The sequence below is a fragment of the Pelobates fuscus genome, chromosome 1, assembly GCF_036172605.1.
Source record: "Pelobates fuscus isolate aPelFus1 chromosome 1, aPelFus1.pri, whole genome shotgun sequence".
Taxonomy (NCBI): Eukaryota; Metazoa; Chordata; class Amphibia; order Anura; family Pelobatidae; genus Pelobates; species Pelobates fuscus.
The window spans coordinates 484,441,292-484,466,461 of NC_086317.1; the positions used below are offsets into that span (position 1 = coordinate 484,441,292).

General features: G+C 45.3%; 2 protein-coding genes across 3 annotated transcripts in view; one reads left to right on the forward strand and one right to left on the reverse strand.

The window, feature by feature from the left end:
• The window catches only part of LOC134573072 (oocyte zinc finger protein XlCOF6.1-like), a 61,355-nt gene extending 52,291 nt beyond the window's left edge, over positions 1-9,064 (reverse strand). Inside the window, exons 1-4 of the mRNA XM_063432512.1 lie at positions 9,006-9,064; positions 5,829-6,016; positions 4,939-5,065; positions 1,855-1,956 (exon numbers count right to left, since the gene is read on the reverse strand). Of these exons, the coding sequence (XP_063288582.1) occupies positions 1,855-1,956; positions 4,939-5,065; positions 5,829-5,852 (253 nt within the window). The 5' untranslated portion in view covers positions 5,853-6,016; positions 9,006-9,064. The remainder of the gene's footprint in view (positions 1-1,854; positions 1,957-4,938; positions 5,066-5,828; positions 6,017-9,005) is intronic.
• A 9,062-nt stretch (positions 9,065-18,126) lies between these two features.
• LOC134573014 (gastrula zinc finger protein XlCGF26.1-like) overlaps positions 18,127-25,170 on the forward strand; it is a 430,963-nt gene continuing 423,919 nt past the window's right edge. For both annotated transcript variants that reach the window (XM_063432392.1, XM_063432400.1), the window contains exons 1-2: positions 18,127-18,196; positions 20,852-21,034. In XM_063432392.1, the coding sequence (XP_063288462.1) occupies positions 21,011-21,034 (24 nt within the window). In that variant the 5' untranslated portion in view covers positions 18,127-18,196; positions 20,852-21,010. The remainder of the gene's footprint in view (positions 18,197-20,851; positions 21,035-25,170) is intronic.

Consider the following 25,170-nt stretch of genomic DNA (forward strand, 5'->3'; position numbering starts at 1 on the left):
AGTCCTTGGACTTCAGAGAATTAATTTCATACCAATTGTCTAGAATTGATCACAGGCTCCTTCGCAATGCGCAGCTTGGCCAACCATCTCTCAGACTGTTGCATCCTCTTGCGGATGGACAATGTATCAACCGTCCAGTACATCAACCGCCTGGGCGGGGCCAGATCACGTATCCTTTCGGAGGTCACAAAAGACATCTACAGCTTCTGTTTTCAGCGCAACATCATGCTACAGGCGGAATATCTTTCTGGGGATACGAACGATATAGCGGATTGGTTCTCCAGACATTGGAGGGACGTCAGCGACTGGCAACTCCACAGATCGATTTTTCTTCACATCTCCAGACTTAGTGGTTCGTTTGTAGTGGACCTGTTAGCATCGCGGACAAACTATCAAATTCCTCAATTCTTCAGCGGTTCCCATGTGACGGACCACTGGCACTCCGACCGAGTACCTCCGCCAATCGATGCTCCTAGCGCTTGCCGAGGACTCTGAGCACTCCAACCCACACCATCAGCACTGCAGACCCCACTTCCATCGATGCAGCTGCGCCGGGGTCTCGCCGTCTCTCACCCACCCTGGATGCAAGGCCAGGATCCAGCTTCCAGTGGGCGAACCTCTCCTAAATCCAGAGAGCCGGAACCAGGAACAAAACAAGCTCTTGCAAGAGCTGACTCTGGGGAGTATGTGATTATAGCAATCCCCAGAGCGTAGTTATCCCTTCCCCCAAGCATGAGCCAAGGCTTCAAGAAAGGTGCAAGTAGGTCTGGTTTATTGAGGGCTACCTGCCCAGTATTTATGCAAGTGTCCACCAGGTGGACACTCCCCTAGGGGAGCTGATGGAACAATGGGACACATATTGGATATTAGCCAATCACAGACAATACAAACAATACACTCCCACAGTGACATCACAATCCCTCCTCTCTATCCTGGAGATAATTGGGAAGTAATCAAATTATCTCCCAGGACAGAGGCAAGACTCCATTAACCACATGGTTTCAAAAAGACATAAAATTACACAATGTTACAATTACTACATAAAGCATATACCTGCAACATATCCCCAGATAGCTTAGATCTGAGCACACATTATTACCGAATGGCGCTCAGATCACATACATACAGTTCAATCGCCATGGAGCCAAAGTCTTTTCCATAATCTTTCGTTACACAAATAGGCAGCATGGGGGAGCACTACTCACATACTGAAAGTCCCGAATGCCCCGGCAGAAATACACGACTAAACCTTTCTGCAGGGTAAAATACAGCTATCAGCACAGGGGCCATAGTCACATGGCAGGAGGGCCAAGTGACCATAGGCCCAAGTGGCGAAGGGCATAATGTTAGTGCTGGGGGTAGTGTTTCTGTGTGATTAGCAATGACAGTCAGATTTAGCTTCAGGTTAGACAATTTAGGACAAGTGTTTGGGGGACTTAGGGTTTGGGATACTTGCATAAAATGTGTAATGTACCTCCCACAGTCACTTGGCAGCTGTACTGGGTATAGGCTGTACAAGACCTAACCCAGTTCAGGGCAAACTTATGATGCCTCTATGTTGTCACAGAGAAGGAGTGGTAAAATGAACAAAGTAATAATTGTAAATTACAGCTGATGCAATTAATAATATGAATGGTTCCTCCCTTTAACCTGGGGGGAAAAAATATTTTATTTGAGGAATAATGAGTAATTAAACATTGCAAAACTCTAATCACACTGTGCTGTACGGAGAGATTCCCAATAAATCAGTTCTCCTGCAGAGGTTAAGAAGCTGGAGAAACCTGGAACAAAAGAATTCACAAGATTCTCTGACGTAAAATGGAGCATACCACCACCTACATCTTTATTACTAACCTGGGTCAGCATCCAAAAGACTATCCTGCAGTGGACTTCTCACGTACGGCTCTTCCCCCTTCTCAATCGCTGATATAATCAAAGGCGTCATATGAATCCTTCCTGTATTTGTTTAATGTAATATTACATTTTAGGCTCTTAAGATCTTTCAAACATAGAAAAATAGAATGTGACGGCAGATAAGAACCATTCGGACCATCTAGTCTGCCCAATATTTTGAAATACTTTTAATTAGTTTCTGGCCTTATCTTAGGTCTTGGATACCCTTATGCCTATCCCACGCATGCGTAAACTCCTTCACTGTGTTAACCGCTATCACTTCATCTGGAAGGCTATTCCATTCCTCCACTACCATCTAAGTAAAGTAATAAGTAAGTAAATTATTTTAGTTACCCAATCAAAAAAAATCAATAAGATTAGTTTGGCATGATCTCCCTGAAGTAAACCCATGTTGTCTCTGATCTTGAAATCCATGTGATTTTAGATGTACAACAATCCTATCCTTTAACATGGTTTCCATTACTTTCCCTACTACTGTTTATTTTTAAACCTTTGCCCCTCTAATTTAAGACTATGTCCTCTTGTTGTGGTCGTTTTTCTTCTTTTAAATATAGTCTCCTCCTTTACGGTGTTGATTCCCTTTATGTATTTAAATGTTTCTATCATATCCCCCATGTCTCGTCTTTTCTCCAAACTATACATGTTAAGATCCTGTAACCTTTCCTTGTAAGTTTTATCCTGCAATCCATGAGCCAGCTTAGTAGCCTCTCTCTGTCTCACCAGTGTTCTGTACAATGGCATGAGCACTTCCCTCTCTCTACTGCTAATACCTCTCCCTATACAACCATGCATTCTGCTAGCATTTCCAACTTCTCTATTACATTGTCTTCCTACCATGTCATCTGAAATCATTACTCCTAAATCCCTTTCCTCAGATGTTGAGGTTAGTAGGGTATCAAATATCCTATACTTTGCCCTTGGGTTTTTACATCCAAGGTGCATCATCGTGCACTTATCCAAATTAAATGTCAGTTGCCACAGCTCTGACCATTTTTCTAGTTTACCCAAATAATTTGCCATTTGGCTTATCCCTCCTGGAACATCAACCCTGTTACATATATTAACAGTATCGTCAGCAAAAAAGCAATACTTTACCATAAAGACCTTCTGCAATATCACAAATAAAAATATTAACGAGAATGGGTCCAAGTGCAGATCCCTGAGTTACCCCACTGGTAACTAGACATTGCTTGGAATATACTCCATTCACAACAACCCTCTGTTGCCTGTCATTTAGCCAATGCCTTACCCATTCAACAATATTGGAATCCAAACTTAAAATGTGCAGTTTATTGATGAGCCTTCTATGTGGAACAGTGTCACAAGCCTTACTGAAATCTAGGTAGGCAATGTCTACTGCACCACCCTGATCTATTATTTTAGTTACCCAATCAAAAAAAATCAATAAGATTAGTTTGGCATGATCTCCCTGAAGTAAACCCATGTTGTCTCTGATCTTGAAATCCATGTGATTTTAGATGTACAACAATCCTATCCTTTAACATGGTTTCCATCACTTTCCCCACTACTGAAGTAAGGCTTACTGCCCTATAGTTGCCCGACTCCTCCCTACTACCTTTCTTGTGAATGGGTACAACATTCGCTAATTTCCATTCTTCTGGGACTACTCCTGTTAATGATTGGTTAAATAAATCTGTTAATGGTTTTACACCACTAAGTTTCTTTTAATAACTTTGGGTGTATCGCATCAGGCCCCATCGACTTATTTGTCTTTACTTTTGACAGTTGAAATAGAACCTCTTCCTCTGTAAACTCACAAGTAACAAATGACTCATTTGTCCTTTTTCCTAACTGACGCCCCTTTCCTTCATTTTCATCTGTAAATACTGAACAAAAATATTAATTGAGGCAATCAGCTAGACCTTTATCCTCTTCGACATACCTACCTTCTTTTGTTTTTAATCTAACTAATCCTTGTTTTACTTTCCTTTTCTCATTTATGTATCTAAAACATGGTTTATCCCTGTTTTTTTTACTGACTGTGCTATTTTCTCTTCTGTGTGTGCTTTGGAGGCTCTTATAACTTGCTTAGCCTCTTTCTGTCTAATCGTATAGCTCTCTCTGTCTTCCTCACTCTGGGTTTTTTTATAATTACTAAATGCTAACTTTTTGTTTTTTACTATTTTGGCCACATCTGCGGAGTACCACAGTGGTTTCTTGAATTTTTTGCTTTTACTGACAAGCCTAATGCAATTTTCTGTTGCCTTCAGCAGTGCAACTTTTAAATAATCCCACTTCTCCTGGACTCCATTTAAACTGCTCCTGTCTGACAAGGACTTCTATACGCATATTCTAATTTTAGAAAAGTCTGTTTTTCTAAAGTCTAAAACTTTTGATTTTGTGTGGTGTGACTCAGTCACTGTTCTTATATTAAAGCACACTGACTGATTATCACCGCATCCTAAACTTTCACCTACAGTAATATCTGATACCAAATCTACATTTGTTAACACTAAATCTAGTATGGCCTCTTTACGAGTTGGTTCCTCAACTAGCTGTTTTAGAGATAATCCCAGTATGGAGTTTAGAATATGTGTGCTCCTGGCACAAGCAGCTATTTTAGATTTCCAATTCACATCAGGAAGATTAAAGTCACCCATGATGATAACTTCCCCCCTTCATTGTAATTTTAGCTATTTCCTCAACTAGTAGATTATCTAACTCTTCAATTTGTCCTGGGAGCCTATAAATCACACCTACACGAGTTACTGTGTGATTACCAAATTTTATCGTAACCCAAACGGACTCTATTGTTCGCCTCACTAACTTTTATTAGGCTAGATTTTATGCTATCCTTCACATACAGGACCACCCCTCCCCTTTCTTGTCTTCTCTGTCTTTTCTATATAAAGAGTACCCTAGTATTGCTATGCCCCAGTCATTTTTCTTATACATTAATTCTGATCATATTATTATTATGAGTTTAGGAGCATATGTGAAGAAATATCTTTTTTTCCCAGATATGAATGTGTTCTTATGAGAAATAGAGTGAAATGTTCTTACCCAGAAACCTGAGGGTCAGGTAATTCTCCATCATCACATCTATGTAAAGCGCCTTCTTTTCCTTAGTTAAACAGACCCACTCCTCCTCGGAGAAGTAAACAGCCAGTTCCTCAAATTCGCATTGTTCCTAAATAAGAAATGTCATTGTAACAGTTCATCTCTCTACAACAGAACATGAATTATACCTATTACAAGTCATATAGAATTGACTTAAACAGCACTGTCACCCCAAATTTACCTTTTTCTGGATGTTTCCCCTCCTTTTACTCTCTCCAAATTGGTTATTCTTTTCTGATCTTTTTCTTGTAAAATACAGAAGACAAAGTAGAGACTACATTGCCTTACGTATTTTTCCTATGCTTGATAAATCTTGAAAAAGGGTGGAACTTAAGGCAAGTTCTACTTCCATTGTCAGTACCTATTACCACTATATTCACGTCCATCCTCGCTATTCTCGTGATGATGCCTCCTGTCTTTCTCTGAGCTTGGCAAATAGGTTAACAGTGAGCATGTGCGGGACACTAAGAGGGCACACAAAGCCAGCATGCAAAGGTAAATGTCAACGGCTTGGAACAACATCTGATGATGCAACTTATATAGATTAAGTACATAAACATGGGTTGGTCAGCAAGGCATAATATAATCATGCAAAATACACAATGTATGCATATATTGGTCCAAGCAGCACCCTATAATATATGCATGTTCAGGTGAGTGCAGCCCTAGCCATCTTTGGTTTTTATTTATGTATATATTCAGTAGATATACGATAGATAGACATTACATTTTCTTCCCCTCTCTCGACCATGTCCATAATGCATGCTTCCTAACAGTAAGGCAGGAGGATAGGACAGGACAATAGATGTGTATTTTGTGAATTTGACCCTTACATGTCCAATCAGCCGGTAGTCCATTTCTGATACTTGATCCAAAATGTTCTCAATCACTGACTTCTAGTTTATTGTCGAGGAATCACTGGATGACTCGCTTGCTCCAAACACTAGGCTACAGTGCTAGCAGAGACTGGTGCTCTTGTTTGGTCAAAGTATGCGAGACATGAATCAAATGAATTAACCTACTGGAGAAAAATACACTGGTCAGACATTTTCCATCATGAAATGATCATTATTTATATAGTTTACTGCGATCAGTGTCAGTTGTGAATTAAAACACTTATTATGGACAATTTGGGGTTAATTACACTTCTATGGGGAAATATGGAGGATTGTTATTACTACTAACGAATGGATAACACAATGTTCTATACATTATACTAATATACACAGGGGATAAAGTACAGGGGGTAAAGTACAAAGAGGGTCCAACACACTATATCTGGCAATACAGAGTTTTAAAAGATGCACAATCACTGCCTTTTTGAAACCAAATCTACAGAAATACTCAATATCTCACAACTTACAGAACAAGTAGACAGAAAGTTAAAGGAACACTATAGGCACCCAAACCACATCATCTCACTGAAATGGTCTGGATGCAGTGTCCGTGTCACCGTTAGTCCCACAATGTAAAAGACTGCAGTTTTAGAGAAACTAAAACCCCCTCTCCTTCTCTTTCTCTCCATGTTACCCCCTCTCCTTCTCTCTCTCTCCATGTTACCCCCTCTCCTTCTCTCTCTCTCCATGTTACCCCCTCTCCTTCTCTCTCTCTCCATGTTACCCCCTCTCCTTCTCTCTCTCTCCATGTTACCCCCTCTCCTTCTCTCTCTCTCCATGTTACCCCCTCTCCTTCTCTCTCTCTCCATGTTACCCCCTCTCCTTCTCTCTCTCTCCATGTTACCCCCTCTCCTTCTCTCTCTCTCCATGTTACCCCCTCTCCTTCTCTCTCTCTCCATGTTACCCCCTCTCCTTCTCTCTCTCTCCATGTTACCCCCTCTCCTTCTCTCTCTCTCCATGTTACCCCCTCTCCTTCTCTCTCCCTCCATGTTGCCCCCTCTCCTTCTCTCTCCCTCCATGTTGCCCCCTCTCCTTCTCTCTCCCTCCATGTTGCCCCCTCTCCTTCTCTCTCCCTCCATGTTGCCCCCTCTCCTTCTCTCTCCCTCCATGTTGCCCCCTCTCCTTCTCTCTCCCTCCATGTTGCCCCCTCTCCTTCTCTCTCCCTCCATGTTGCCCCCTCTCCTTCTCTCTCCCTCCATGTTGCCCCCTCTCCTTCTCTCTCCCTCCATGTTACCCCCCTCTCCTTCTCTCTCCCTCCATGTTGCCCCCTCTCCTTCTCTCTCCCTCCATGTTGCCCCCTCTCCTTCTCTCTCCCTCCATGTTGCCCCCTCTCCTTCTCTCTCCCTCCATGTTGCCCCCTCTCCTTCTCTCTCCCTCCATGTTGCCCCCTCTCCTTCTCTCTCCCTCCATGTTACCCCCTCTCCTTCTCTCTCTCCCTCCATGTTACTCCGTCTCTCTCTCTCCATGTTACCCCTTCTCTCTCTCTCCATGTTACCCATTCTCTCTCTCTCCATGTTACCCCCTCTCCTTCTCTCTCTCCCTCCATGTTACCCCCCTCTCCTTCTCTCTCCCTCCATGTTACCCCTCTCCTTCTCTCTCCCTCCATGTTACCCCCTCTCCTTCTCTCTCTCTCTCCATGTTACCCCCTCTCCTTCTCTCTCCCTCCATGTTGCCCCCTCTCCTTCTCTCTCTCCCTCCATGTTACCCCCTCTCCTTCTCTCTCTCCATGTTACCCCCACTCCTCCTCTCTCTCTCCATGTTACCCCCTCTCCTTCTCTCTCTCTCCATGTTACCCCCTCTCCTTCTCTCTCTCTCCATGTTGCCCCCTCTCCTTCTCTCTCTCTCCATGTTGCCCCCTCTCCTTCTCTCTCCCTCTCCATGTTACCCCCCTCTCCTTCTCTCTCCCTCCATGTTGCCCCCTCTCCTTCTCTCTCCCTCCATGTTGCCCCCTCTCCTTCTCTCTCCCTCCATGTTGCCCCCTCTCCTTCTCTCTCCCTCCATGTTGCCCCCTCTCCTTCTCTCTCCCTCCATGTTGCCCCCTCTCCTTCTCTCTCCCTCCATGTTGCCCCCTCTCCTTCTCTCTCCCTCCATGTTACCCCCTCTCCTTCTCTCTCCCTCCATGTTACCCCCTCTCCTTCTCTCTCCCTCCATGTTACCCCCTCTCCTTCTCTCTCCCTCCATGTTACCCCCTCTCCTTCTCTCTCCCTCCATGTTACCCCTCTCCTTCTCTCTCCCTCCATGTTACCCCCTCTCCTTCTCTCTCCCTCCATGTTACCCCCTCTCCTTCTCTCTCCCTCCATGTTACCCCCTCTCCTTCTCTCTCCCTCCATGTTACCCCCTCTCCTTCTCTCTCTCCCTCCATGTTACCCTCTCTCCTTCTCTCTCCATGTTACCCCCTCTCCTTCTCTCTCTCCCTCCATGTTACCCTCTCTCCTTCTCTCTCCATGTTACCCCCTCTCTTTCTCTCTCCATGTTACCCCCTCTCCTTCTCTCTCTCCCTCCATGTTACCCTCTCTCCTTCTCTCTCTCCCTCCATGTTACCCTCTCTCCTTCTCTCTCCATGTTACCCCCTCTCCTTCTCTCTCTCCCTCCATGTTACCCTCTCTCCTTCTCTCTCCATGTTACCCCCTCTCCTTCTCTCTCTCTCCATGTTACCCCCTCTCCTTCTCTCTCCCTCCATGTTACCCCCTCTCCTTCTCTCTCTCCATGTTAGCCCCTCTCTCTCTCTCTCCATGTTACCCCCCCTCTCTCTCTCTCTCCATGTTACCCCCTCTCTCTCTCTCTCCATGTTACCCCCTCTCCTTCTCTCTCTCCCTCCATGTTACCCTCTCTCCTTCTCTCTCCATGTTACCCCCCTCTCCTTCTCTCTCTCCATGTTACCCCCTCTCTCTCTCTCTCCATGTTACCCCCTCTCCTTCTCTCTCCCTCCATGTTGCCCCTTCTCTCTCCATGTTAGTGTAATTGTCTGTAATTGTGACAGCATTGTATTAAAGATCCAGTATCCTCCCTGCTGCTCACTAAGTAATGAATGGCTGCATTAGCGGTCACTGAGGACAATAATAACCCCCTGACCTGTAACCAGGAATAACCTCAATAAACACAATGAGACCATACCCACAGAATGTAGCAGCTGAGCGCAGACATATGATGTCACTCCGGAGGGGGAGGAGTCTAGTTACAACTAGCAGGAAATCCTCATTCTGAGACCGGAAATGATACTGACCCATCCGCCGCCATGATGGATATGGGCAAAACTCCTAATAATCAAAATATGGGCAATAGGCAACTATTACTATTACTGTTAGTGCATTTTGGATCTCTGACCTCCACACTGTGTCTCCCAAGGGACTTCATGAAACCATCTCGTTCCTTTCTATGAATTCTAGCTTTGCTTTATTTTATTTTATTTTATTTTTGCTTTATTTAGATCATAGCACAATATGTGTTTTTATTATTAAGTCATTTTTGGTGGTAACATTATTTAGTTATTATCTCCAATATACTATAGGTGTTAGTATAGGGTAACAGGCTCTAACTTTAAACTGACTATTCTATAATCGCATCCCATTAGCGGGCAGTCTTATTGTAATCCTTGGGTTTACAGTACCTCCAGCTAATGGTTTTTCTTCACTATGGATTGATAATAATTACACTATATTGTAATGTTTATATCCATTTTTTATAGCACAGTTCATGTTATTGTAGTTACCCCATTGTAGTTGTCGTATATTTAAGGTTCAGATTAATGTATATTAATGTTGGTCCATATATTGGGATCTTTTGCCATATTCACACTCGCACTTTACATCAATATTTTTTTCACTTTATATGTTGGCACTTTGCACTTTTCCATATATATATGTTCACTGGTATGGCAATAGTACAATAGTACTTTAAATAACTAATTAACTCGTACAAGTCATTTATATTCTATAACTTGACACTATGGCAACTAAGTATTTTATTATATATGATCTGACAGTAGGCACTTTAGATCTATTATGCACTTCATCCTTATTCAAAATCACTTGTCTGATGCCCAAAACGATCGAATATTCACTGTACACGGCTAATGTTATTGTTATCCTATCTCCACAGTGACGCCTGCAGGGGGACTGCCTGTCAGTTAAGGCAGTACCACTGCTGGCAGCACAATGGACACCTATTGCGGCTTTGTGACCGCTCTTTCAGTGCGATCACATGGCCCCTGTGGGTTCTAATTTGCAGAGGGGGGTACTTTCTGGGCTGTCAGACAGGCCCCCTATAGTTTCTAAATTTCACCACCAATCTATGCCAAATTAACAAAAATAATAATTATTGTTGTTGTTTTTTGACACACATAGCAATTTAAGAATACATATACAGAAACTTTAAGGGTTACTTACAAAGAACACCCCAATATGTGGTCAGCAGCATCTCCTGAGTACAGTGATGCCCCCCATGTATACGTGTGTCGGGTTCTCTGGGGGCTAAAATACCTTATTTGGAGGGTGTGCATTCCAGTTTTCCAACTTGGAATGTTAATTTTTAGCATTTTTATTTGTTTTTTGAATTTTGTTACACAAAAACTGCACTTTTACTCGTGATTTCTTTGTCTTGATAAGTTTTACTGTTTTAAACACTCATATTTTTGTTCAGCTAAGTCTGCCGAGTATAACAATGTACAGGTTTTATGGTGTTTTGGAAAGTTACAGGGTCAATTTAGGGCTTGCCCAGTTCAGTTTGCCAGATTGGTTTGCTGAGTCTGTGTTGCCTTATGAGACCATATCATAGCCCAGGAATGTGCAATAACCCCATCATGGCATACCATTTTCAAATATAGACAACCAAGGGTATTCAAAATGGGGTATTTCCAGTCTTTTGTTGTAGCCACTTAGTCACAAACGTTGGCCAAAGTTAGCGTTTTTATTAGTTTTTTATAAAAAAATTTTTTTTCAATTTATATATATATATATATATATATAAGTGAATGGTGTTGTTTGTGAAGTGTTGATATTTCTGCTAATTTCCTTGGAGAGGCATATGACATTTAACCCCAGGGGGAGTATGCATTGTATGTATGGTATGCAACATAAATTAATATTTAGTTATAGGCCCCTGGGGTGGAGCATTCAGTTTATATACAACTGAGAGAAATAAGGTCCAGGCCAGGGTTTTGGACTGTTTCCAACCCATTGCTCACCTGCAGCAGTGGGAATAAAGCCCTCCCTACTAGGCAGGTTGTAGCCGAGAGCTGATTTTCCACAGCTTAACTCCACCAATATATTAAGAGGATGTTCCATAAGATCTGGCCCTGCGGTCGGTCTCAGTTCGTGTATATAACCGGATGAAAATACAGAATAAAATAGCTGTTGCTTGCCTTCATTTGAATCCCCTTGTTCGTATGAATATTTCTGCCGAACGGCGGCCCGTTCGGTAGTTTCGGCACGAATCCATTGAAGTCTGGAGGTCTCAGCGGTGTTTGCCTAGTCGAGTGTCCGATTTTAGTTCCAGACACTCAACGGCAAAAAAACGCTGTTCGGGAGTTTAAGATGGCCGCCGCCGCGTGTTCGTCTCACGAATGGCGGCCACCCAGAGGACAAAGAACACACTATACGAAGGGCCAATTACCCGTTCGCAACATTGTTGCAAACGGTAATTGGAGGCACACTTACTACTGGGGTGGTCTGACTGTTCGGTAGTTTCACTCTCATAATTACTGGAGTGATTCTACCGAACAATCAGACAAATGCTGCATACAAGGTGAATACACAATACATGAAAATATATTAAAAGACACAAATTTTGGTAGATAGCTCAATGTCCTTTGCTGCATAAGGTATATGGTCCGAAGTCTCTGTAATAGTATATAATGTCCTTGGCTGGGTCTTAAAGGTCCAGTAGTGCCATATAAAATCCCATTAATCCCAGCCATTGTACTTAAAGGGTCCCATCTTTCTGGGACCATAATCACTGGGCAGAAGGTGAGCTATCAGCCCCCTCCAGGAAACTGGGGCGTACTCTGGTATAGGACCCAGTCCGCTACATTTCTCCCCTTTACCAAAATGACTATCCAGACTCCAGACCTCCAATCGGTCTGGGGTGCTGATAGTCGGCTGGCCTTTCTTACCCGGTGTAGCTGTCCCGGTGTCCTCCTGCCACATGTGCCCAGTTGTAAATCCATAGTCTGGTGGAAAAGTAACCAGGGCGCCCTCTCCCCTGGTTGGGCAAAACTGTTGCTGGGGACGGCGGATGCAGTTCCCCTCCTCTAGACCTGGTGGGTCGAGGCCAGTGAAACTTGGTTCTGTGGTCCTCGGTGCCCTTGATTTAGATGGTGCGCCATCAGGTTCTAAGGCAAAAGGGAAGAGAGGGCAGAAACCGCCTGCTTTCTGCCCGGATGCCAGCTCTTCTTCCTGCAACGCTCTCCTTTGTTGTAGGGGGGGACAGACTGTCTCCCTTTCCAATAAATTGTCCCGCTTTTGGGAAGGGGAACCAGCCGTCTCCCCTTCCAATGACATGCTCAGCCGCTGGGGAGGGAAACCAGTTGTCTCCCCTCCCCTCCCCTCCCTGTAAGGCACTCTGCCACTGGGGAGAGAGACTGCCTGTCACTTCTCCCAACATCACACTTGGCTGCTGGAGGGGGGGGACAGACTGTCTCCTCTTTGGCTAAACGGTCTTGCTGTTGGGAAACAGGACAGACTGTCCTTACCCTTGGTGGTGTAGGTGCAGAGACTACGGTCCCATCTGCACTGTTGTGGGGCTTACTGTCTCCCCTTGGTGGGCTAGGCTGCCGCTGGGGAGGGAGGACGATGCTCTCCACCCCCAATGAAACACACTGCCGCTGTGGATCTGGGCCGACTGCCCAGCATCCCTGTAGCTCACCCTGCTGCTGGGGAGGGAGGACACTACTCTCCTCTCCCTGCAAGGTACACTGCCACTGGGGAGGGGAGACGATGCCCTCCACTCCCTGCACTTCACACTGCCGTTGGGGATCTGGGCCAACTGCCCAGCACCCCTGTAGGGCCGGTATAGAGACCGCCGTCCCATCTCTACCTGCCATCTGTGGGTCTTCCCAGGACCAGTTTATGAAGTCACTCAGTTCTGGGGCTGGTTGGGGAGTAGATGGCACAGACCCCAGGTCTCCTGATGACGGGCTTAGTTGTTGGGAAGGAAGGATGAAACTCAAAGCTCCCAATGGTGTACAGTCCATAAGTCCCCTCAGGTTAGAATCAGGCAGTGTTACTGTATCAAATAAAAGGCCATAATCCTGTTTGAACTCCCCCTGCTCTGGTGGTACCTGCAGGGTATAGGATGACTGACTGGAACTGATCAGGTGCTGGTAATCCTGCTCAAGCTCCCATTCTTGGACAGCCAATTCAATCAGGTCTGGCTCCAGGTCTTTAGCCATAGGGAGATCCAGCATGGCCTCTCTATAGTTCAGTATGTCCCAAACCCAGGATTCTGCCGCACTCCCAAAGTCCGGTTCCGCAAAGGCCCCCCATAATAAACCAGGGCCATTGTACTCCTTGCCCTCCGGTTTGTCGAACTTGGCCATTCCGTGAACCCGCTGAACCGTGTACCAACGTAGCGCTTGGTACGCATCATCGAGAACCAGTTCCCTCCATGCCAGTGTATCAAGCTGTATCACCAACTCTTCCTGGGGCTGGTCTCCCAGCATAGGCATCCGTAGGGCCACTCGAGCTTGTAGTCGCTGCTTCCTGCTGGGAAGGCGCTCACCTCGCCAATGCTGGACACCCTCCAGAGTTTCTTCCCACATCTCTTGTCGGGCGTCCTCTCTGCATGCCAACCTGGTTGCCTCTGCTCTGCTCGGCCTCTGCTCGGCTTATCCAGTGTGGCCAAGATGCTCTGTAACCTCTGGTTAAACTCATCTTCCACCTCAAGCTCTGTCCAGGGACTCGCTGGCTCTATGTCGCTCCATATTGATTCCTGTGTCTCTAAGGTGCTGTTCCTCTCTGGAGTTTGTTGGACCCTTTGTCTTAGTACAAACTTCTGTACTTCCGTCATGGTTCTGGAGATAATCTCTGTTGGTGGGTTTTCCCCATAGAATGACAGCCGGAATTGCAGTTCTCTCTGAAATTCCAACCGCCCCTGTTCCTCTGCTGGGTTGTTCTGTACCCAAACCGGACCCTCTTCTGTTCTGTATTCCGCCATTAGTGCTGTTGCCTTTCCTGGTACTTGCTCCTCTGTGGGTCTGGATCCCGACGCTGCCAACCAATGTAGCGGAGAGCTGATTTTCCACAGCTTAACTCCACCAATATATTAAGAGGATGCAGGAACAAGTAATAAATCCAAGAGAATATCCAGCACAATCGGCAATAAAATCCAATAGTATCCCATCACCTTTCCCAATCACTGGACGACACACAGTATCAGGAGTAGAACTGAAGTTTAATTCCTAACCACCTTCTTTTAAAGCATTCTCCCATGCAAGGGAGGGATTCACATTAATTATACAGTACACCAATCATAGAGACGTTACCTCCCACACATCTCCTCCCCTTAGCTTAACAGTTAACATAATTATAAGGTACATACTTTTCCCCAATTCCTGGATGTACCCCAAATATGGTAGGTACACCTTTAAATGTGGTATCCCCTGGCAGCCTTGATCTGGGTGAGGAACATATCTAAAAATCACCCAGATCAGACCAAGGGTTCGGGAGTTATGGGAAGGTAACGTTTTGACCGACCGCATGGGTAAGGTAGCCGAAAATAGTTCCATAAGATCTGGCCCTGCGGTCAGTCTCAGTTCTTGTATATAACCGGATGAAAATACCGAATAAAATAGCTGTTGCTAATAGATGAGGGACGCACTCTAAGAACAGAACAGCCCACCCAGGCACCAACCGCGCCTCTCCCATATGGTCCTCCAGGCCCACCCAGGCACCACCTCCCCCCCACCCACCCATATTGCTGTATCCAACAGATAACAGTGTTAATTCCTGTAGGAACCCCGAGGGGGGCTTTTCTCCTCCCCCTAGAGCACTAATGCCTAGGAACCCTGACACACCTTTGATCTACTAATACCCGGGCGCTCAGGGGTCCACCTTACTCTTCTTGTGGTATTAAACCGCTGTTAGACTTGCCACTAAGATTCATAACCCTCTCAGCACAAGACCGCACAGTAGATAGCTAAGATGCCTCTTTTCCTATATAAAGAACATATGGGCTATGGCCCTTCCTGTTGTCTCCTTGCCGACGGCATTGCTATATTAATTTGATGAGGGAGTACAAATTTTTGTTACAGTTTTCACTTTCCTTTAAAAGTTTATGTTGCCTAGAATCGAACCAAACTAGAGTCTTTCAGTTTGCTAAGACTGAATTCCAACAATCCGGTGATATTTTAGATAACACTCACCGATCTCACCTAATGCTCATAATATATTACTACGTCTTATTGCTATGTTTCCTTCTATATGCAGTATGCCTGTCAAAAAAAATGTGCAGTATTCCATGTACAATTGTTTGAACTTGACAAACGTTTTCTCTGTTATATTTGTATATTGTGCAATCTTTGAATTTACATGTGCACAACAAAAATAAAGAATTAAAAAAAAAATAGCTGTTGCTTGCCTTCATTTGAATCCCCTTGTTCGTATAAATATTTCTACCGAACGGCGGCCCGTTCAGTAGTTTCGGCACAAATCCATTGAAGTCTGGAGGTCTCAGCGGTGTTTGCCTAGTCGAGTGTCCGATTTTAGTTCCAGACACTCGACGGTAAAAAAATGCTGTTCGGGAGTTTAAGATGGCCGCCGCCACGTGTTCGTCTCACGAATGGCGGCCACCCAGAGGACAAAGAACACACTACACGAAGGACCAATTATCCGTTCGCAACATTGTTGCAAACGGTAATTGGAGGCACACTTACTACTGGGGTGGTCTGACTGTTCGGTAGTTTCACTCTCATAATAACTGGAGTGATTCTACCGAACAATCAGACAAATGCTGCATACAAGGTGAATACACAATACATGAAAATATATTAAAAGACACGAATTTTGGTAGATAGCGCAATGTCCTTTGCTGCATAAGGTGTAAGGTCCGAAGTCTCTGTAATAGTATATTATGTCCTTGGTTGGGTCTTAAAGGGCCAGTAGTGCCATACAAAATCACATTAATCCCAGCTATTGTATTTAAAGGGTCCCATCTTTCTGGGACCATAATCACTGGGCAGGAGGTGAGCTAGCAGCCCCCTCCAGAAAACTGGGGCGTACTCTGGTATAGGACCCAGTCCGCTACACAGGTAAAGGGGGATTTCTGATTCCCATTTGGAGGTTGGAAGCAGCAGGCTGGCTTGGAGCACTGGGGGGCGCAGAAGGATAGCAGTCAAGGTGTCTGAGCACTGGAGTGCAGAGAGTTGCTAATAAACAAGGTTGGTGAAACCAGTATTTTGTTTAAGTTTATTTCTCGCTAGAAAGGGAAATTGAATGTTAGTAAGTGCTCAGATGAGCTAGGATTTTGTTTGCCGGGATTTGTTACATGATTATTTCTTTGGTGTTGTTCCTGATGCTGCCTCCTATGTGGATTTCCAAATAAAGTGGCTGAACTTATATTAAAACAAAAGTCTGTGAATGTTGTACGCTAGAGAACCGTGCAAATTGCTATACAGTATCACAATGTACAGCGCAGTACACAGTGATTTGCTGTATTCATACAATGTATATGTATAACGCAGTATACAGTGATTCCCGGATTCATACATTGTGTATGTACAGCGCAATACACAGTGATTTCTGTATTCATACTGTAACGGATCGACGGGCACCCCGACTGGGTACCTCCGTTGAAGGATGTACCTAGCGCTTCCTGAGGACTCCAAACACTGCAGCAGACACCACAACCACCGAACCGGAGAAACATACGAATACTGTTAACAGCTGAACAGGAAAATCATACAATCAGTTTACACTCCTGGCAATCAGCATACAATCCAATTCCCCCAATAACAGGACGACACTTTGTTTTGAGGTCAAGCAGAACTGACTGTACTGGCACATACAGCCTCTTTTATTCCCAATCCACAAACATAGTACTGCCCACAGGGTTTTGAAATACAACCAATCAATCCGTACAATACACACAGACACTCCCACACAAAATCCTCCCCTCTGCCTGTGATATGATTACTGAACACAATGGGTGATATAATTATCACAGGCAGAGAAATACAGTTTTTACAAAATATTAATAACTTCCAAAATATACATGCCACAAACACAAACATAAATTTTCAGAATCAGCATGCTTGAAATATACACATACTCAAAAATCAGGGCAATCAGTTCAGGGGTTAAAAAGTTAAGGGAAAGTCCTATTTGACCAAATGAAGCATGGCTTTTCTGCCCAAAATCAGTTCCACAGAGTCTTCTATCCTGGAGATAATTGGGAAGTAATTCCACTATCTCCAAGGACAGAGGCAAAACTCCATTAGCCACATGGTAGCAACATATAATAAAATACAATATGCCCAAATACTGTATTTATAGGGCTAAATCTCCCAGGGGCCATAGTCAGCAGGCAGGAGGCGGGCAAACAGGCTTCTCCAATGCCCAGTGGCGAGGTTGGTTTCGCCACACATACAATGTATTTGTATAGCGCAGTACACAGTGATTGCTGTATTCATACAATGTATGATTGCCGGATTCATATAATGTGTATGTACAGCGTAGTACGCGGCGATTGCCGTATATGTACAGCGCAGTACACGGTCATTGCCGAATATGTACAGCGCAGTACACGGTCATTGCCGAATATGTACAGCGCAGTACACGGTCATTGCCGAATATGTACAGCGCAGTACACGGTCATTGCCGAATATGTACAGCGCAGTACACGGTCATTGCCGAATATGTACAGCGCAGTACAGTTACAGACTGTACACTCAGGGAGATGACCACCCGTCACAGGATTAGCATCAGGGGGCGGGGATTTCCTATTGGGGGCGGGGATTCAAGAGGAGGAGCAGACAGACACGGGGGGTTATGATGTCATGATCTGGGGAGGCGGGGCATGAGTGGCATGCTGGGTATGGGCAATATGCAGCATTCAGCGTATTATTCCAGTCCGGAGGGAGCGAGCAATAGTAAATTCTTATACAGCACAATGTGCGCTTCCCGACTGAAATGAATGCAGTAATGGTTCCTATTGCCCACACTTCGTCTATTGATTTACAGTCAGTTTGCCCACATCCAAAATGGCGCCTGGGGGGAAATTGCCCGTGATGTCATTTTTATCCGCCCCCTCCTCATCCTGTAATCGCCATTGCTCTTAGTGACGTCATATGTCTGCGCCGCTGGGAGCGGAGGGTAAGGCTGGGAGTTCCGGGTCTCATTGTATTTATTGAGGTTATTCCTGGTTCCAGGTCAGGGGGTTATTATTGTCCTCAGTGACCGCTAATGCAGCCATTCATTACTTAGTGAGCAGCAGGGAGGATACTGGATCTTTAATACAATGCTGTCACAATTACAGACAATTACACTAACATGGAGAGAGAAGGGGCAACATGGAGGGAGAGAGAAGGAGAGGGGGTAACATGGAGAGAGAGAGAGAGAAGGAGAGGGGGTAACATGGAGAGAGAGAGAAGGAGAGGGGGTAACATGGAGGGAGAGAGAAGGAGAGGGGGTAACATGGAGAGAGAGAGAGAAGGAGAGGGGGCAACATGGAGGGAGAGAGAAGGAGAGGGGGGTAACATGGAGGGAGAGAGAAGGAGAGGGGGTAACATGGAGGGAGAGAGAAGGAGAGGGGGTAACATGGAGAGAGAGAGAAGGAGAGGGGGTAACATGGAGAGAGAGAAGGAGAGGGGGTAACATGGAGAGAGAGAGAAGGAGAGGGGGTAACATGGAGAGAGAGAGAAGGAGAGGGGGTAACATGGAGAGAGAGAGAGAAGGAGAGGGGGTAACATGGAGAGAGAGAGAGAGAAGGAGAGGGGGTAACATGGAGAGAGAGAGAAGGAGAGGGGGTAACATGGAGGGAGAGAGAAGGAGAGGGGGTAACATGGAGGGAGAGAAGGAGATGGGGTAACATGGAGAGAGAGAAGGAGAGGGGGGTAACATGGAGAGAGAGAAGGAGAGGGGGGTAACATGGAGAGAGAGAAGGAGAGGGGGTAACATGGAGGGAGAGAGAAGGAGAGGGGGTAACATGGAGGGAGAGAGAAGGAGAGGGGGTAACATGGAGGGAGAGAGAAGGAGAGGGGGTAACATGGAGGGAGAGAGAAGGAGAGGGGGTAACATGGAGAGAGAGAGAAGGAGAGGGGGTAACATGGAGAGAGAGAGAAGGAGAGAGGGGGTAACATGGAGAGAGAGAAGGAGAGTGATCGGGTAACATGGAGGGAGAGAGAAGGAGAGGGGGTTATTATTGTCCTCAGTGACCGCTAATGCAGCCATTCATTACTTAGTGAGCAGCAGGGAGGATACTGGATCTTTAATACAATGCTGTCACAATTACAGACAATTACACTAACATGGAGAGAGAAGGGGCAACATGGAGGGAGAGAGAAGGAGAGGGGGGAACATGGAGAGAGAGAGAAGGAGAGGGGTAACATGGAGGGAGAGAGAAGGAAGGAGAGGGGGCAACATGGAGAGAGAGAGAGAGAGAGAGAAGGAGAGGGGGCAACATGGAGAGAGAGAGAGAGAAGGAGAGGGGGTAACATGGAGGTAGAGAGAAGGAGAGGGGGTAACATGGAGGGAGAGAGAGAAGGAGAGGGGGTAACATGGAGGGAGAGAGAGAAGGAGAGGGGGTAACATGGAGGGAGAGAGAGAAGGAGAGGGGGTAACATGGAGGGAGAGAGAGAAGGAGAGGGGGTAACATGGAGGGAGAGAGAGAAGGAGAGGGGGTAACATGGAGGGAGAGAGAGAAGGAGAGGGGGTAACATGGAGGGAGAGAGAGAAGGAGAGGGGGTAACATGGAGGGAGAGAGAGAAGGAGAGGGGGTAACATGGAGGGAGAGAGAGAAGGAGAGGGGGTAACATGGAGGGAGAGAGAGAAGGAGAGGGGGTAACATGGAGGGAGAGAGAGAAGGAGAGGGGGTAACAAGGAGAGGGAGAGAGAGAAGGAGAGGGGGTAACAAGGAGAGGGAGAGAGAGAAGGAGAGGGGGTAACATGGAGGGAGAGAGAGAAGGAGAGGGGGTAACATGGAGGGAGAGAGAGAAGGAGAGGGGGTAACATGGAGGGAGGGAGGGAGAGAGAGAGAAGGAGAGGGGGTAACATGGAGAGAGAGAGAGAGAGAGAGAGAGAGAGGGGGTAACATGGAGAGAGAGAGAGAGAGAGAGAGAGGAGCTGATCAGTGTATATCAGGATAATGTGTATAGGACCCTCTTATTGTGTATATATACTCCCTGTATATATCAGAATAGTGTGTGAGGGACAATCTTATTGTACATGCAACAGTTCAGTTTATATACACCAGTCCCCAACAGGGGGTCATCATGGCACACAATACAGTGTCTTTTGGTCTGGGGCATAACTGAATCACAACCAGATAATTAAAATAACTACCAGACACCAGGGCGCCTCACAACAGTATCCACAAAATAATACACTTTCCCCCAGGTTATCCCCAAACAATTTATGTCCCCAGAAATCTCTTAATGAGATGTAAACTGTGAAAAAACGCCTGGATCGAAGATGTCTAGAACGAACAATCATTAGGAGAAGTTTGGCCGGGTCGTGACTATTCTTAGATCCTTTGCAAAGTTCCAGGCTGTTGGATTGAAAGCCATATTTCCCCATGGCTCATGTAATTAACCCTACATTCTCAAAACCTACACTGATTGCAGTTAACTAGATAAATAATGAATGACACTTATACTGTGTTGTGTAAAGTAGACTCTATTTATCAGATTTATGTCACAACACAATCATTAAGACAGCCAAAACAAACGCTTAAAATTTGATAAAAAACTTAATATCTACTTCATAAATAATATGCCTAACCATTTTTTTTTTTTAAACCAATTTTTCCAGTATATTAACATTGGTTTAAGCCGGAATACAACAAGGTAGCCAATCTCTACTAACACCAGAGTCTAGTGTTTTGGAGAAAGCAAGTCATTAAATGACTCCTGGGCAATAAACTAGAAGAATGTGGAGGTGATTGAGAGCTTCTTGGAACAAATCTGAGAGATGGACTACCAGTTGAATGGACAGGTAAGGATTAAATAAACCCCTTAAAAACACACTTATCTTTTTGCCTTTTTCATACGTTAGCATAACTTGGAATACTCTGGTACGGAAGCATAATGACATGGTAGAGGGAGAGAAAGAGAAAATATTCTATATGATGTGGTAAAGTACAGTGAGAATATAGGCCTCGTTTGTTAAAGGATAGGATTGTTGAACATCAAAAATCACATGGATTTTAAGATCAGAGACAACATGGGTTTACTTCAGGGAGGTCATGCCAAACTAATCTTATTGATTTTTTTTGATTGGGGAACTAAAATGGTAGATCAGGGTGGTGCAGTAGACATTGCTTACCTAGATTTCAGTAAGGCTTTTGACACTGTCACACATAAACTGCAACCTTTAAGTGTTTGGATTCCAGTATTGTTAATAAACTGCAATCTTTAAGTTTGGATTCCAATATTGTTGAATGGGTAAGGCAGTGGCTGAGTGACAGGCAACAGAGGATTGTGGTCAATGGAGTATATTCGAAGCTTGGGCTTGTCACCAGTGGGGTACCTCAGGGATCTGTACTTGGACCCATTCTCTTTAATATTTTTATTAGTGATATTGCAGAAGGTCTTGATGGTAGGGTATGTCTTTTTGCTGATGATACCAGGATTTGTAACAGGGTTGATGTTCCAGGAGGGATAAGCCAAATGGCAAATGATTTAGATAAACTAGAAAAATGGTCAGAGTTGTGGCAACTGACATTTAATGTGGATAAGTGCAAGATAATGCATCTTGGATGTAAAAACCCAAGGGCAGAGTACAGAATATTTGATAGTCCTAACCTCAACATCTGATGAAAGGGATTTAGGAGTAATTATTTCAGATGACTTAAAGGGATACTCCAGGCACCCAGACCACTTCTGCCCATTGGAGTGGTCTGGGTGCCAACTCCCACTACCCTTAACCCTGCAAGTGTAATTATTGCATTTTTCATAAACTGCAATATTTACCTTGCAGGGTTAAGTCCTCCTTCAGTGGCTGTCTATCAGACAGCCACTAGAGGGACTTCCGTGTTCTTATAACACGAAAAGTGTTTTCAGCAATGCTGGACGTCCTCACGCTATGTGAGGACCTCCAGTATCGCTGAAAGCTTTATAGGAAAGCATTAGGTCTCCCCTGCCGGCTGACGTCGGCTTAGTAGGAGAGTAGGCGAAGGCTGGCCAGCACCGATGTCTTCGGCTGGACTCCAGTAAGTCACTGAAGGAGTTTTTACCCCTTCAGCAACTTGGTATGTGGGGTGGGAAGGAGACGGGGCACTTTTTTGGGGGCAGCAAGGTTCCTGCTCCCATCTTTTGAGGGAGACCTGGCAGCGGCTCTGTGGTGCAGAGAGAGGGGAAGAGGCGGGGCAGGATGATGGGAAGTGAGGTCACGTCCTGCGGAGTAAAGCGGAAGAGCAGCCTGGCAGGAACACCAGGTAAGCTCTTCCCAGCCCCCTCCGCTGCACACATCCCCCTGCCTCCCTGACAGCCCCCTTTCCCTGCACACACATCCTCTCCCTCCCCTGCACCTTCACAGATCCCCTGCCCTGCACACAACCCTTCTCGCTTCCCTCACCTGCACAGATCCCCTGTCAACCCCCTACCTGCACTCATCCCCTCTCCCCCCTCTCACACCTGCACTTTCACAAATCCCCCTGCAGACCCTATCCCCCTGCACACAATCCCCCTCCCTCCCCTGCACAGATCCTCCTGCACACAATCCCCCTCCCTCCCCTGCACAGATCCTCCTGCCTCCCTGACAGCCCCCTCCCTGCACAGATCACCTCTCCCCCTGCCTCCCTTGCACACATCCACTCTACCCCCTTATTCCCCTGCCTCCCAGACAGCCACCTTCCCTGCACAGATCCCCTCTCCCCCTGACTGCCCCCCTCCCTGCATTAATCCCTTCTCCCCTCCCTCCCCTGCACACCACCCCTCCCTCCCTTGCACATCTCCCCTCCCTCCCTTGCACACCTCCCCTCCCTCCTCTGCACAGATCCCCTCTCCTCCTTCCTTCGCTGTCCCCGACAGTTTCTCTCACTCCCCTGCACAGATCCCCTCTGCCCCCCTCCCTGCATTAATCCCTTCTCCCCTCCCCTCCTTCCCCTGCACACCTCCCCTCCCTCCTCTGCACAGATCCCCTCTCCTCCTTCCTTCGCTGTCCCTGACAGTTTCTCTCACTCCCCTGCACATATCTCCTCTTCCCCCTTCCCTGCACAGAACCCCTACCTCCCCTGCACAGCTCCCCTCTCCGACTCCTTCCCCTACACCAGTGGTAGTCAACCTTTTTCTAACTACCGCCCACTAATGCATCTTTTTGGTTGAAAAAATGTCCTTACCGCCCACCAGTTTTCGCGCAAGTGCGGAATATTTTTTTCGAAAGGAGGGTGTTTTTAAAAAAATAAATGTACGTACATTTATCTTTTTATTTGCAATTAATGCATGTTTATAATGTTTTTAACTTTATAAAAAGTTTAATGAGAAAACAATAAAGTAAATTGAAATTACCTTTACTAGTGATTAATGAGATCCTTGAGGTTGTAAGGAACAAACGAAGGTCTCCTCTTTCGGTGATATTCAGACGACTTCTCTGTTTGCGCATAATATGATTTCTCATCTGTGCGTCAGCTCCCCTCTTCTCCCTCCTCAATTCCCCTCCCCACCTTTTTTCCCCCTTTTTTTTAACCTTCCTTATAGCAATGCCCAGTAGGAAGGCTGAGCTAGGTATCCCACTATAACAGACTGGCACACATACATACAGACATACAGACACACATACAGACATACAGGCACACACACACACACACACAAAGACATACATACAAAGACACATACACATACAGACAGACACAAGAAACAGACACACATACATACACACATATATACAGACAGACACACACACGACACATACATACACACATATATACAGACAGACACACACACACACGACACATACAAAGACATACATACAAAGACACACACACACAAAGACATACATACAAAGACACACACACATAATACATACATACAAAGACACACACACACAAGACATACATACAAAGACACACACACACAAGACATACATACAAAGACACACACACACAAGACATACATACAAAGACACACACACACAAGACATACATACAAAGACACACACACACAAGACATACATACAAAGACACACACACACAAGACATACATACAAAGACACACACACACAAGACATACATACAAAGACACACACACACAAGACATACATACAAAGACACACACACACAAGACATACATACAAAGACACACACAAGACATACATACAAAGACACACACACACACAAAACATACATACAAAGACACACACACACACACACAAAACATACATACAAACACACACACACACACACACAAAACATACATACAAACACACACACACACACACAAAACATACATACAAACACACACACAAGACATGCATACAAAGACACACACACAACATACATGCAAAGACAAGACACACATATATACAGACATACACACAGACACAAACAAGACATACATACAAAGACAAGACACATGTATACAGACATACACACACACAAGACACATACATAAGACACACACAGGACATACATACAAAGACAAGACACACATATATACAGACATACACACACACACAAGACACATACATAAGACACACATACAGACACACACACAAGACATACATACAAACACAAGACACATGTATACAGACATACACACAAGACATACATACAAACACAAGACACATGTATACAGACATACACACAAGACACATACATAAGACACACACAAGACATACATACAAAGACAAGACACACATATATACAGACATACACACACACACAAGACATACATACAAAGACAAGACACATGTATACAGACATACACACACAAGACACTTACATAAGACACACACAAGACATACATACAGACACACACAAGACATACATACAAAGACACATACACAAACAAACACACATTATATTTAAGTCACCCTCCTGTTTCCTACCTTTAAGGTGCAGGAGGGTGACTTTCCCTGGGGTCCAGTGGTGGCTCAGGTGCATGGGAGTCAGAGTTCCCACTCTGACTCCCTCC